At 45.8% G+C, this 15,919-nt stretch overlaps 1 protein-coding gene across 1 annotated transcript in view; it reads left to right on the top strand.

Annotated features, from left to right (window-relative positions):
* Positions 1 to 15,919, top strand: part of SHANK3 (SH3 and multiple ankyrin repeat domains 3) — a 373,777-nt gene that overhangs the window by 244,612 nt on the left and 113,246 nt on the right. Inside the window, exon 14 of the mRNA XM_075140908.1 lies at positions 405 to 480. Within this exon, the coding sequence (XP_074997009.1) occupies positions 405 to 480 (76 nt within the window). The remainder of the gene's footprint in view (positions 1 to 404; positions 481 to 15,919) is intronic.

A 15,919-nucleotide genomic window follows, 5' to 3' on the forward strand; every position in this document is an offset into this window, starting at 1 on the left:
TCCCTCTGCCTTAAGATGTGCAAGATTGATGTGGCCAAACAGAACAAGGGGAAGGCATGTGGCTGCTGCCCTGGGACATGGAGTGTGTGTTTGCCTTACTGGCGCTGATTCTCCTCTTTGGCTCTACTTCAGAGTCTTGGTGAAATTTGACGTCTTGATGTGGTTTAGAAGTTCTAGTGAAGAGATCTTATATTCACAGAAGCTGTTTGTGTGCATGTGGGACTGTACACAAGCATGCATGGGAATGATCACACTGACACCTGCACACAGATTATTACTTGTTTATTAATAAAAGCTTGCATGAAAGCAGGATTCACTCTGTTTGTATACATGGAGGGGAAACGGAGACAACGGAGAAGTGTTCCTTTAACTCTCAGCTTTGTGATGTGTCTTTTTTCTTGTAGAAACCAGAGAAGACAGAACAAAGCGTCTCTTCCGACATTATACCGTGGGCTCTTATGACAATTTCACCTCTCACAGGTAAGCATCAACATCTTTGATTTGTGATTGCGAGTAGATTCATTTCCATGGAAAAAGTATCTCCTTTTCCTGACAGAGCAGTATACGTTGTTTTAATTTCATGGGAAGGAAGCTTTTCTGGTTGTTTTGGTCAAGTCAGTTATAGTCTAAATTACAAGTCCTAGATAAGGCTTAGTTGAATAAAGCGTTGAAGCTGCAGGGCAGTCTGGCTCATGTCTCAGTTGAGGAACAAACGTTCTGGAGAATTTTTGGTGTGCTCCAGGAACTGAAGCATCCATGCGTTGGATGCAGGTGCAGAGTTATAGGTTGCTCTGGAGGGGAAGAAGAGGAGGATGCTGTTGTGCCGGGGGTGCATGAAGACAGCTGTCACTCCAGCCTGTCGGCAGGACTGAGTGTGCTGCCTGGACTACAGGGGCGTTCACCAGCGCTGTTCTGGTACATGACAATCGAGCGTACTCGCCTCGGCATGGAGACTGACCTTTGGGAAGGTGGTCAAACTGGATAGGGGATCAATCGTGAAAGCAGGGAGAAGCTGCTGGTTTGTGCTTGGTCTTGAGCGCATGTGGCTGGTGGACATGATCGTGGGAGGCTGGGCTGTAGGAATGGGTCTGCTGGTTGGATTCAGGAATACGCTTTTGGCACTGGGTTTCTGTGTTTGAGGGATAAATGTAGGGTTACTCTGTGGAATACGATCTCTGTTTGCAGTCAAGCTTTAGTGCTCTTAAAAACTATTGGTCATTAAAGTAATTAGATGGGCGTTATTGCTTATGACATGACAAGAGCAAATTGTGTGAATTCATTATACAAAAACTACGTTATCCTGAAGTCTTCTTGCAGCTCAACAACAAAGCAGTGAATGTGTTTGGTTTACTGAGCTTCTTATCCCAAATCTGTCTCCGTGGGTCTGAGCACTTTTTACTCAAAGTTATGTGTGTAACTTGTTTTGATTTTCAAAAATCCTGTGACATGCTTCTTCAGGGCTGTTTATATTCGTAACTGATCATGCGGTGAAAGACAAAATGCTGCTATGACTCAGAAAACAGTAAAGAAATAAAACAGAGGAGGAAAATGGTCCATTTCCACCATGGCCGAATGCTACAGGGAACCCCCAGGAGGTCTGTGCTGGGGGCACTGGGTGCTCTTGGCCTTAAAGGGCAGGAAGTAGGTCAAAATTTGCAGATGAGTCAAAATCACATTCCTTAAGCAAAAGAAGAGTAGGTGGATGGGATTGCATCAAGCTGGGTTGATAAACAGTGTGATAGTAAAATAAATTTATTTTGGCACATGCAAGATAACACACACCAGAAGAAACACTGTGAGATACTCTCGCCCATTGAAGATTTTTCAGCTCTTCATAATTGCTTAGGAATAAAGATCTGACATCACTGTGACATCACAGTGAAAACATCTTCTTTAGCACTGAGGCATTCAAAAAAACCAGACAAAAGAGTAGGTCAGAAAATACAACTAAAGGAGGCATGAAGGAGGGTCACTGGTGACACTGGGTACTGGATGGTCAAACAGCAGCTGAACACCAACACAGAAAAACAAGAAGTAATGTATATGGGGAAAAAAAACAGTAGTAGTATTTCATATTCAGTGAAGATGGTGGACTGACTTCTGCTCAGGAACAAGATTTGGGTCTTGCTTTGATTCCAGTCCAAACCTGAAAAAAAAATTGAATTTTTGGAATTGTTAGGAAAGGAAAAAAAGAACAAAATGGAAAACATAATTATTAATATCTTTGTATAAATCTGTACTATACCCACATCTTGAAACCTGCATGCAGTTTTGGTCTTTCAGACTTAAAAAGTAATACTTGAAAAGTTGGCAGAGAAAACTAACAGGTGCTCAAAACTGTGAAACATCTTCCATAAGAGGTGAGACTGAATGGACTGAAACTCTCAAGCTTGGAAAATGATGCTGAAGGAGAAGGGGTTTGGTAGAAGTCCATAAATGAGTGATGTGGAAAAGGTGAACCAGAGGTAGTGGATCTTTGTCTCTTCCTGTGCAAGAACATGAGGTACTGAACGAAACAAGTTTGTGGTTCTTCATCTAACGTACAACTAACCTGTGTGACTCCTGGCTAAGTGACACTCTGAGGGCTAAAAACTGACAGGGGTTCAGAAAGCAGTGGGACAAATCCGAGGAAGAAAAATCGTTTGCAGGCTTCTGAGTATGAAGAGACCAGCTCCGACTCAGGGACTCGCTTATCATCCAGCAGCGGAGATCAGGAGCGCGTGGTGGGGAAGCATCGCTGCGTTCTCGCTCTGCTCTTCTTTCCTCGTCGTGTTCCCGTTATCGGCTGTTGCTGGGAAGTCAGGAGGACGGCTGGCCTGCCCCAGTACAGCTGCTGCTGTGAGCTGTGGGCGAGGTGGGCTTTTCCCTGACGCCCAAAGCGAGGTTTTCCAGCCCTACAAGGAGCAGATTTAAAGGCATGGCCTTCTCCTTGAGATCTTCTGTAGCCGCTGGAAAGGCTCTGTGGTCAGGCACTTGGCCAACAGTGGTCCTATTCCTGGGCTCTGAACTCTTACACTCCATGATGGAGGAAGCCTGGGCATCTGACCTGAATGTCTCGAGGGCAGACTTTAGCCTCTTCAGATATCTGCATGGCATAATCCCATGGGATACCATCCTGGGGAGAAGTGTCCAAGAGAACTAGTTGATATTCCGGGACAAGCTCCTCCAAGCGCAGGAATGGCCCATCCTGACAAGTACGAGATCGGGCAGGGGCAGCAGGAGGCCTGCGGGGATGCACAGGGAGCTCCTCGCTAAGCTCAGGCACAAGAAGGAAGTGACCTGGAGACATATAGAGACACTGCCCAACCCTGCAGGGGTGGAGTCGGGAAAGCCAAAGCCCACCTGGAGTTGAATCTGGCGATGCATGCTCCCAGAGTCCCTTGCCGGCTCAGGCCTCTTGCTCAGACCCTTTCCTCCAGGCCAGTTTGTTTTCCAACTTCGGGAAAGGTGCTCGCCCTACGGTCTGTGGGTCGTGTGTTGCTGCAGAGCAACACATTTGGCTCTGGCTTGTTCCTGTTTTCCCTCTAATCCAAGGGAAATCCCGTCCACTGCCATACGCGTGCCACAGAAGTATCTGTCTGTATAAAGAGCCTGTGTCGTGGAGGATGGTGCTGGGAAGGATGGTGGAATGGAGTTGTCTCCCACGGGTGAGTAAGCAGCTGTCCCATCTGTCTTACAACTTGGTCTCCAGGGACCCTCAGGGAAGAGGGCACCTGGGAGCAAAGTGCATGGCTTGTTCTGCCGGGGGCAGTTTTGCTCAGAGTGGCCCCATTTCCCCAGAATCGACTGGCAGAGGGGGGGAAGGAGATCGTGTGTACGCACGTGCCTTTAGCTGCACCCTTAGCCAAGAGGAAGACCACATCTTTCCACCCTGAAGTCCCCCAGGGCTACGTGTCAGGAGGATGTAAACCTCTTCTGGACCCAATCATATATGGCTTCTCGCAGATCATAGTCCAGTTGGTCTTGGCATTCCTAGGCAGTTGATGCATGCAAATTACTGGTAAACTGGACTGCTCTGCTAAAGTATGACTGGGATCTGCTGGGATCACAGTAACAATGCTGACACTGGCTGTGAAAACTTGGCATTTGGACAGATTTTGGTGGGTTGAGTTGGAAAAGATTGGAGGATTTTACCTGCATCCCCATAGTACGGTGCGTGGGCACGCAACGTCAAAGCATGAGGACGGCCACTCTGGAGCACACTACAGGTCCTCCAAGCCAATATTGTGTGTTGCACAGTGGGCAATGGCAGGTGCTTCATGCAGTTATGAGAACGGAATAAGCAACCCAAAATATTATTTCTGCCTGCAGCATTTTTCTGTTCAGGGTCTTCCTGAGCCAGAGGCAATGTCTTTGTATTTAATAGCCTTCAATGGATTGTTGTTCTGTTAATTTGCCCAATGACATGCAACTCGAGTGCTTTCACTCTCTCTCCTGAAATGGAGAAGGAGCTGGGGTTGGCTTTGGTGGAGATGGTGAGATAGTGGTGGTGTTGAACAGTGGGGTACCTGTGTCTTCTGCTCCTGCTGTGTCAAAATACTTACAGTGTGGTGACAGGAAATGAGAAAGAAGTTTCTTAAAGCATATATATGCTTGTCACTCATTCATAGGTTGCTCTGAGCACAAAAGTGAAACATAGCCTCACCGTTTAGTTAGGGAAAACCGGTGCGAGGTAAAACAAGTGGCTGCATTTGTTACCTTCCTTGAGGCGCTGGCCTTTCCAGAACCTGTGCAGCACCCACCGCCCTGTCTGCGGGGTGGGTGGTTGAGCAGCGCTGCTGGAGCCATCAGCCATCCGACCAGCAAAAGGCGTCCCACGACAGAGGCACCAGGCGGCTGCAGAAGCACCATTTCAGCGGAAGCTGCTCTGCTCTGTTTGCTGGAGTTCAAAATGTGGCTATTGCTAAAGCACAGAGATGGCGTTGGTGACCAGGCTTGCAGCATGGGACTGAGTACCAGGGAGCGGAGCGGTCAGGGGTGCGAGGGTGCGTTTTGTCAGCATTACGGGACGGAAGTGGGGTTTGGAGTCGATAGCAGGCAGCTTCTGGACATGGGGTGGTAGTCAGGAGTGTGGTATGAGGATTCACAGAGTGATTTTAGCATCACCTTAATAAATAGGATAAACAAAATGGATTTTTTTCCCATTTTTTAAAATATTAAACATTTGGGCCAATAGACTCCTTGAGAGCAGACATTAAGAACTAACTAAGCTTCTGTAAGATCACTGCAGCAGATCGATTAACACGATTTGCAGGAGAGTGCTTATTCCATCATCTCTGACTTCACTGGAGGTCTCAAACGTGGGAGAAGATTAACATAATGACAATGTTTGAGGAACAACTTAAAACTACTTGAGAAAACTACACACAAGTGACTTTAGATTTCAGGAAAAGCCTGTGAAATAGTTGCAGGTTTGAATGGATGCCCTCTGCAGTGGAGCAGGGGACAGCATTCACATGGCTGAATTGCAGATTTGGGTAGGGTATGTAATTTACTCTTTTTTGCTTAATAAGGTAGAAAAGAAAGCTATGAATATATGGAGGGGTATACATGAGAACATGAGAAGATACTAGGCTGTATACTGAATAAAAATATTTTCTTTTGTGGAATCAGCCTCTGGGGAGGCGGTGTTTCCAAGTTGTAACTTCACTAGCACTTTGCCAGCAACAGACGGTAGGGATGAGGTCTGCCTTGGCCGAGGGTGAGAGACTGCTCTGGGGCGGGTTCCCCACCTCTCATTGATATCACTTTGAAACATGACTGTAGTTAAAGAAAGAAGAAAGCACGAGGCTGCTCCGGAGTCGAGGTGTGCTGGGGTGCACCCAAGGTCACCAGAGGGCGATGAGAGCCTTCCCCAGGCCTCTGAGGATGAGGAGCGCGGGACAGGGCTCAGCAAACCTAATCTGGTCTGAAATAGGAATAAGGCAAACAGGAAGAGAAGTCTGAGCTTGTTCTTATCAGAAGGAGGCAATCACAAGGGGAATTGACTTCTCTGATGAACTGTGTTAAGGGAAGAGATTAAAGTGATTCGAAATTAACTCTATAAAATTAAGAGCCCACATTCTACATGGCACAGCTGTGGAGGAAAAGATTTGGGAGCAATAGACAATTTAGGATTTTTTTTTATTATTATTCAGACACGGGGATTAGTTGACCAGGGAGAGAGATTACAACTGTCAGTATTCACAAGCCATCTGGATGGGCCTCCCCTTAGAAGAGAGGAAAAACATGAAGAAGTCTCTAAGCAGGCATTTCTGTGCCCGTAGATGCTGAAACTGGCCAAATATGTCAATACACAGAATTACAGAATAATTTAGATTGGAAGGGGTGTCTGGAGGTTTCTAGCACAACCGGTTGCTCAGAGCAGGGCCAGCTAGATCAGGTTGCTTTGCATGTCTCCAAGGCTGGAGGTCCCACAGCCCTTTAGGGCCCATGTCCCAGTCTTTGTTTCCAGGGTGAAGACGTTTTCTGTATATCTCATTATAATTTCTTGTGCTTCAGTTTGTGTCTGTCGCCTCTTGTCCCACCCCTGTGCGCCTCCAAGAGTCGTCTTCTCTCTTCTGTACAGCCTCCCATGAGGTAGTTGCAGGTGGCAGGGAGGCGTCCACCATCTCTCCTCCAAGCTGAGAAAGGCCAGCGCTCTCAGCCTCCCCTTGTACGCTTTAGCCCCCATCTACTCAGGTGGACCGAGTGAGCAAATTAGTAGTATAAGGGATTGGTAAATCACCTAGAAATCGTTGGGACTGCACCAATAACTTGCTATTTCTCCTTTCCCCTGACATGCAAGAAAGCGGTACCCGTGCTTGCCCGCACAGGTGCCGATCAGCGGCTGCCATTTCCGTCTCTAGGCCCTCTTCAGGGGTCATCCCTCTGGCAGTGTGATCGTAGCTCGTACTCCCCCATCGATACCGGCATCTTTGCCTGCGTCAGGCACGGGGATCTCCCATCTCCTGAGCGCCTCCTCTGTACATTGGTTTTTTGAGGCTGTGCGTGCCTCCGGGGCGGCCAGGGCGGTGCAGGCGGTGGGGATGTACGAGCAGTCTTCCAGAGAGGACCAAGTAAAAGGAGTCGCTCTGGATTTCCTTGCGCTGTTTCACGGCTGTGTGTGGCTCTGAGACAACTTCCTTTGGTCTTTTCCATTCTGCAGCTTATTTATCGGCTGTTCCTGCCTCGTCAGTCCCCAACGTGCTGTTAGTTTAGGACTGGTATTAAAGCGTGCTGGGCGGGTGGAACCCTCCCCGATTTCTGCTCCTGCGAGTTATCGTCTGGGAGGCAAGCAGCAGGCAGGGAGTTGGAAATTGCATCGGCTTTTTCTGTCACTCTGTCAAGTTGTGACTAATTAGCAAGTCCGGAGAGAAGCTGTGTTACAGGCAGGGCTCAGCAAGGAGCGTGGAAGAGGCCTAGATAATGGCCTTGCAGGGCGAGGCATCGAAAATACCCCTGCAAAAGGAGTTTCATGCTTAGAAACGGAGAGGGGGAATGAATCTTTGATAAATGTATTGTGCAACTCGAGCTGCTGGTCCGATGGCGGCAGCTGATCCGGAGAGGTCCCTGCTTTTGGTGTATTGCAGGAAATGGGGTTTTATAGCGGCAAGCCCATCTAGTTGGAAAAGGTAATTTGCACTGGGCTAGTGCAGACTTCATTTCTATAGCAACAAAAGTGCAGAGGGAGAAAATTAAATCTCTTCTTGAAAAGGCTTCTGTGTAATCCCACTTGTCAAATTAACGTGCCTTCAGAATAGTCTTTTAAGATCTTTTGGTGAACAGTATCTTTTGGGACCACTTACCTCTTTCACAGAGAGTTTCAAGAACATGAAATGGTAAAAAGTGAACTCCCCCCAACCCCGTGCTTTCCCTCAGCAGTCCTCGTGCTCAGGTCCTGCGCCAGACTGCTCAGCTTTTTCTGAAATTTAGAATTTCAGAATTCGTGGGTAGTACAAGGTTTTGTGGCCTGTTTTATACGAGAAATAGGACCAGGTAATGGTATAATGAGCTGATTGAAGCAGAGTGCAGCCAGCCAGCATGAGCTGTTAAGAAAGGTGCCCAAGCAGAACAGCTCCAGCCTTCAGAGCTGCCTATTAATGATGAAAGGAGCGTTGGAAGGGGGTACTGTTTACTAAACCCCACTCATTCTCTTATTTAAAAAAATATTCAGGAAAACTGGTTAGCAGTTTGAAAAGCAGATCCCGGGAAACTATACGAACAATCTGTCCAAAAATTATTTGCCAGGTGCAGAAAAGTTAGTGGGGTTTCCCTTTAGTTTTTCCTTTCTTTTTGCAGCTAAGCAAAGGATGCCGTGCCCAATGTCATTGCCATGAATGTCGCTGTAGGTGAAATGCTGGAGCAAAGGACTTATGGTGGGATGGTGGGAGGGATGGCGTGCACTGTCCTCGGTATTTGTCAGGAGACTTGGTCAAAGGAGTCCTGTATCTGCAGTGTATTTGCAATAAGTTTTGGTCAGGTAATAGATAGAACACAGCCAGAGCTTGAAAGAGGTGACAACTGGTAGAGCTGTTGGCCACTAAACAGCTTGTCTGAGAATAAAGTCTTTCTGGCTGCTGCTCTCTGTCGTGTTGCAAGTCTTTGAAGCACATACCTGCTTAGCAATGGATTACTGTAAGGCATTTTACTCTGAGAGGTTTTGGAGTCATGTGGGTAGTTCTCAGCAAGCATCAGCTGGGCAGCAGCTGATGACACGTATAGGATGTTAGGAAATAGGAAAGAAATAGAAAGTCTACTAAAAATAGCGTTATACTTCTATGTAAAATCACAGTTTGACAGTCTCTTACTTGCAGTTGTAGTTTATCCATCTGAATAAGAAGAATTATGAAAGGTTCAGAGGCAACCAACAAGGGTGACCCAAACCATGGACCACTTTTCATTTGAGGAAAGGTTAAATAGCCTGGAACTCTTCAGCTCAGGGAAGAGGTGCCCGAGGAAGACTTGACAGGGTTTTACGAAATCATGAGTAGGCAAGGAGAAGGTGAATATGGAACAATAGTGATTTCTCAGTACAAAGGAATGAGGTGGCACTCTGTGGAATTAGCAAGCAGCAAGATTAAAATAAAACAAAGTACTTTGTCACACTGCATGTGATTAAATTATAGAATTTATTCCTATTGCATGTTGTGGAGGCCAAAAATATAAATGGATTTGAAATGAGAGTACAAAATTACTGGAGTAAATTTGTGACCAAGAGACACTGTGACCTGTTCAGGGGCTTGAGATGAGGAATGCGGTTACTGGCTTTCAGATGCGGGGAAGGTATCACATGGGTGGATCACTGGTCTTTTATTCTGTTTCTTATACTCTTTCTTTTGCTGTTTGTTGCTGACCGTTACTCACGGAAGGATGCTGGTGTGACCAAACCCCTAGTCTTCTGCAGTGCCCCTGTCCTTGTATTCTGGTTTACAAAAGGACATCAGGTGGAAGGAATCAGCCTCCCTCTGTGCTTCAACATTGAGTGCAATTGAACACTCAATACTAACTTTTAAAAAACCAACAAACTACCAACCACAAAAAGTCACAAATTCCGTAGAGGGTATTTTCTTTTTCCTTCATGCTAGGTGGGAGAATAAAACAAGTTAGACCATGTTGAAGCCTTTTAATTTCTTCTCAGCCACCTTTAGAGATGAAAGACTGACTTGATTCTTTGAATGTTTTACAACCATTAAACTTGTTTTTCTTCCATGGTGCAGTTCTTCGGCTGGTCTTTGAAAACTTTATTTTCCTACCAACCATTTGGTGTCTTTGAGCAAGGTGTAGATGTTTTCTGTGATGCTGCACTTTGTGTAATGTTTTTCTCCCATCTACTGAATGAGGGAGAGGAGGGGCTTTTGTCATCTGTTGTTAGTGGAGAAATTCATCTTGTGTAACTTCAGACAGTTCAGTACCTGTCTACCTGATCTTATCGTCAGGGTCCTCTTTATAGTATGCAGTAGCAAAAGGGGACTTGCGGAGTGCAATTAATTTCCATCTAAACCATTCGTTTAAGTCAGATGAATCATGATCTCGTTGTGCATCTTCCGCTCCATAGGTTACGAGGGAACCACGGGAGTACTAGTGCACATGGAGACGTGTACACCATCACTGTCAAAACTTAGGCAAGATGCATCCTACTCTAGGTGTTGGCAACAAAAGGTCTTCATTTAACTACCCAGTTAAACCCGGTGGTTTGATGCAGAAAAATAGGGTCTTCCACAGCAAAATTTATCTGACTTCAGATACATTCCCTAACGCGACATGATGCATCCCCTGCAATCAGTACCTTTCCCCTCGTTGCACCAAGACTTGCTGCTGCGGTGGTCCCTTCCCCTGTGTTGTGCCCCAGTACTGTGAATGTCTTCAGCATCGTTATTGTTGTTTACTGCCTTGGAGACCTGAAGGACCAGAAGAGAAACCCACAGCCCCTCTGTTAACTTTAGCTCCCCAAAGTGTTCAAGCATTGGGGCAGGCATCATCTTCCCCTTTTCTGGACAAGAATGGTTGCTTGATGAGGGACAGAAGTTGATGAGGGACAGAAGTTGATGAGGGACAGAAGACGTGGCAAATGCCCTCAGTGAGTCACTGCAAATACTGCAAATTTGTAGACAGGATGAGAATTCAGAATCATCTTGACGGATAGAAACTATTGTTTGCAAACGCTTAGATGCAATTCAGTAAGGAGAAATGCAAATTACCACAGTTGCAGAAAAGTAATCAGCTGCACAAATGCAGGAAAGAGAAGAATGGAGAAAAAGTTCAGAAGTTACAGTGAATCCTAAGCTGAACAATAATTAGCAATATCAAAATGTTGTAAAAACCAAAGATAATGGGATATTCAAACAGAAGTCCAGCAAACAATCTCCTTAGCTTAGCACTGTACAGAATAAATTGAGGTGCTGTGCTGGGTGAGTGCATGGTAACAGCCTTCAAATGCATAATTTAAACTGCAGAGGTGGGAATAAACTCTGCACCGTGCCTTTTTGAATAGGACAAGAGGTAATCAGCAACAATCACAGCAAACAAAATTTTAGCTAGGCACTAGGAGAAAATTTCTAATTATAAGGATAGGATAACATTAGAAAAGATTGTCTAGGTAGTTATTTAAAGGTCTCTCATTGGAAAATAAAGAACATTTTAGACAAACATATCTTAGGAATGTTTTGGTATAATTGATTCTGCATTGGGGCAAGCCTTCTTGAAATCACTTGCAGACTGGGGTTTCTGTGATTTTTATTATCATTCCTTTGCTAAATGTCGACAGTCCTTCATCAAGTGTTCCACTCCTGATAGATGGGGCTTCAGGCTGCGTGTGTCGCTGCAAGCCTTGGTAGCTATTCTTTGAGTGTCATGAGGAAAGGGAAACAAAAGTATTTCTTCAACTTGACCAATTGTAAGTTATTTGTACTTATTTCCAGAAAGCAATTAAAAGCAGATTGTCATATTTCTCTGAGCTGTGTCATTATCTGCAGAAACTAGAACTATGAGAAATACTGCAGATTCTTACAATATCTTCTTAGTGAATTTTGGTGGATTTTTCTTTTGATTAGAGTCTGCTGGTTCTTGTTCTTCCAGGCAGAAGATAATCAGATCATTATAAACAAATGAAATAAAAAAAATGGTGTCAAATGTTCTTTCCTCTAACACTTCTTCAACTCGCAGTAGTTCAATTAAATAGGTAAGAATTACCAAAAATGTTTTCTGTTTTGATAAAATATGAGTCAGAAGGGGCAATTACATTTAATTTGACTTCCTGTGTATAACAGTCCATTAAATTTTACCTAGATATTGTATTTGATTGCAAAGACTTTTGGTAGACTAAAACAGTATATTCACAAGACTAAACTGTTCTTTGCCTTAAAAGCCCTTCCACAGTGAGGGGATTTAACAGATACAGTTTTCCAGCAGAGGACAAGCATCACAGGATGCAAAGGAAGTGAAAACTCCTGGATTTTTTACCAGTCTAATTTGGGAGATTATTTGTATCCCTCTTCAAATACAGTAATTGTTTGTCTCAGAGCATGCAAGCATCCTTGCACAACCTCAGAGAACTGGCTCGCCCCATCCGTTGTCATTTATCCTGTTCTGACCAGTTTTTGTGTTTCACCTTCTCCTGAAGCAGCATCCGCAAAGGGAGGGAGCGGAAAGGAGAAGGTGGGGGGGAGAGCATCACAGATTTCAAGATCAGAAGCAATCACAGCTTCCAAACAGCCTAGTCCTCTCCCATACATAATTTGGAGAAGCAAGAGTCCCCCACTTTCTTGACGCGGTGTTCAATGTTCAGTTGCTCTCTCTAGTGGGAATTCTGCCTTATTTCAAGGCTCTTGAGTCACATCTTGAAATCTGATCTTTTTTCTCAGCATTGTTTGAAAACTCTAAAACGTGGAAAGTATTCTTCTTTCAGTACGTACCTCTGTATAGCGATGTAGATGCCTCTTGGCCTTCTCTTTGATAGGAATAAATCAAGCTGAATTTCACATTGTAAGACTTCCTTTTCTACTCCTGGGATTCTTTGTGCGTTGCCTTGTGGTCTCAAATGTTTTCACGTCATTCTTGAAGACACCAGCTGGACTATTCTGGTAAAGTCGTGTACAGAGGGAAGAGCGTTTTTTTTCCACTGTATCATTTTCATAAGTCCAGAGGTTGCCTTTCTTCACTTCCAGAGATTGCCTTTCTTCACTTGATTGCAGTGAGAGCTAATGTTGTGGCGGTATATCCTTTTGGAATTGTTGCTTTCCAAGAATGTCTCTTATCTTGGAAACAGAGCTTCTATTTTTGATATTTTGCATTTACCTGTATTAAAAACTTTTTTGTCCTGAGTATTTAGTGACGCAGGCCGGATTGCTCTGACAATCACTTCGTGGCGGCTCACGGCCTAGACAGGTCCACTCTTCGCAGGGTAAAAAACTGGCTGGACGGCCGAGCCCAGAGAGTTGTGGTGAACGGAGTTAAATCCAGTTGGCGGCCGGTCACGAGCGGTGTTCCCCAGGGCTCAGTACTGGGGCCGGTCCTGTTCAATCTCTTTATCAACGATCTGGACGAGGAGATCGAGTGCTCCCTCAGTCAGTTTGCAGATGACACCAAGTTGGGCGGGAGTATTGATCTGCTGGAGGGTAGGAAGGCTCTGCAGAGGGACCTGGACAGGCTGGATCGATGGGCTGAGGCCAATGTATGAGGTTCAACAAGGCCAAGTGCCGGGTCCTGCACTTGGGCCACAACAACCCCAGGCAACGCTGCAGGCTTGGGGAAGAGTGGCTGGAAAGTGCCCGGAGGAAAAGGACCTGGGGGTGCTGGTCGACAGCCGGCTGAACATGAGCCGGCAGTGTGCCCAGATGGCCAAGAAGACCAACGGCATCCTGGCCTGTATCAGAACTAGTGTGGCCAGCAGGAGCAGGGAGGTGATCGTGCCCCTGTATTTGGCACTGGTTAGGCCGCACCTCGAATCCTGTGTTCAGTTTTGGGCCCCTCACCACAAGAAGGACATGGAGGGGCTGGAGTGTGTCCAGAGGAGGGCAACGAAGCTGGTGAAGGGCCTGGAGCACAAGTCTGATGAGGAGCGGCTGAGGGAACTGGGGGTGTTTAGTCTGGAGAAGAGGAGGCTGAGGGGAGACCTCATCGCGCTCTACAGCTCCCTGAAAGGAGGTTGTAGCGAGGTGGGGGTTGGTCTCTTCTGCCAAGTAACAAGCGATAGGACGAGAGGAAATGGCCTCAAGTTGCGCGAGGGGAGGTTTAGATTGGATATTAGGAAAAATTTCTTTACTGAAAGAGTGGTTAAACATTGGGCATGGTGGTGTTGGGTTGACAGTTGGACTCAATGATCTTAGAGGTCTTTTCCAACCTTAATGATTCTATGATTCTCTGCTATGGCAGCATTCTTTGTATCCTCTTCAAACTTCAAACATGAAGATCTTGAGTTTCTAAATCAGGGGTTTATATTGTTATTCACAAACTGCATCTGGCTTATTCAAAGAGTCCGTCCAATCTCTAAAAGTATTTGGGATGTTTCCTGATACTTGTGTGGTCAGCCCTGCGACTGCTGCCACCACGCTCATGTGACCACAATGAAGTGGGACACAACTCTGACAGTGCAAAGGTTGGACAGCTCCGGTATAGACCCCCGATTGCAATATGGATTAGGACTGGTCCTTATGGTGCTAACTGGAGACAGCTGCCCACACGGTGTCTGCACGCTTTTGATTACATTTTTTGACCTTTTGGTGAGTGCACTTTTAGTATATTAATATGTCCTATGAGAAGCTTGCAGTGTATGGAGTTAATTCATGTGCAGTGGCACCAAACCCTTAAGCCACAGTACATGGCAACCTTGTGGTTGCCATCATCAATTCTATTGGGATCTTGACAAGATGCTTGACCTCACATTAACCACACCAATGAGATTTCCTATTCAATCTTCTAAATAAAGCATTCTGTTAATTTACTTAGGATTGGAGTCAGGCTGATAGTTTATAGTTCTTGTGTCATTCCTGGCAGTCCTTCCACGGTCTGGAATTTCCCAAGTTTCCAGAATTTCTTAAATACTGACATTTGTTACTGAGATGGTGCCTTAGCTGATTTCTCTAAAGCTCTTCAATGTAAAGCATTCTGGCTTCTGGATTTGAAAATGCTTTATTTTAACGGACACTGCCTCATGCTCCCCGAGGAGGTGACAAGTTTTCTATTGCACCCACATCGTCCTAGTAGATGATGACAGTGCCCTCATCTGTTCCAAATTCAACACTAAAGTACCTACTGGACATTTCTGTCTTTCCTATGTTACAGTTCACATTTCCTCACCCACCTCAATGCTGGTCTTATACTTGAGCCACATCTGACTTGTGGGCAATCTCTTTTTGCAATGGCGATGCTTTAGGAGCTATGACGAATACATGTTGAAACAGTAGTTGGTGCATACTACAGATCGTAAATGCTCTTGAAGGAGTAAGACGCTTCAAGAGAAATCATGAATCTTGACACTCAGCAAGTGAAAAAAATGTATTTTGCCCCCTGTACTCTGTGCAGATTCACCTCACTAAAGAGCTTTGTGGGACCAGATTATTTCAACCAGACTCATATTAAGTTTCCAGACAAAGCAGGATCTTCAGCATCCCTTGTACTCGGTTAAAATAAGAGAGGTTTCTACTACAGGTTTGTTAGCTTGTTTGTTTTTAACTGTCTTGATCTCGGGCAAATGTTTGCCAAGATCTTTATGCCAGTGGTGTCCTGAAGATCAAATGCAGCACGTGTTCTTGGTTTGTGGTGGCATTTTCTCTCAGATCACATGCCTGGAGTTCAGCTGCCTGTAACTCTTCAGTGAAGTAACTCGTGACTTGTGCTAAGATTACAGAGAAGGGTAATTCAGACCCTTGTGATACATCTGCTAGAAACACGCTTTGTAAGAACAAGAACTAAAAATGTGATGCAAATCATCTGGTCAGAACAAAAATGCTGTGATCGCTGTTTTACTGCTCACTCACCCATGCGAGCTTGGTCTGATCACGACACGGGAGCCGTGCGGGGCCGGGGAGATGCCCCTCGTGCCTACGGGTCATGTCCTGCAGCCGGCAGACACAGGCAGGCTGGGGGCTGGGGGGCTGGCTGGGGCTGAATACCGCCACTTTGGTAATAATGCAAACGCTTTTAACAGTGAGTGTAATTTATTGTTAAACGGCTGAAGAATATGGCGGACTCCCCTCTGTGGGGTAACCCGTCAGCGCTGGGCAGACGTGCATCTGAGCAGGACAGACACGGTGAAAATCTGCAGCCTGCTCTTTACGGGAAGCTGTCCTTGGTGAAGACTCTGGTGAAAAGCCACCTTCCTCGAGGCAGGGGGTTGGGGCTGACTAGTGAACGGGACTGCCGCAGCGAATGCCCCATGCTGGTCTCCGGACCTCGTGCCGCCGTTGCCGCGGGTGCCAGAGGCGAGCGCTGCTGTGCCCAC

Source organism: Calonectris borealis, chromosome 1 (assembly GCF_964195595.1).
Source record: "Calonectris borealis chromosome 1, bCalBor7.hap1.2, whole genome shotgun sequence".
NCBI classification, from domain to species: Eukaryota; Metazoa; Chordata; class Aves; order Procellariiformes; family Procellariidae; genus Calonectris; species Calonectris borealis.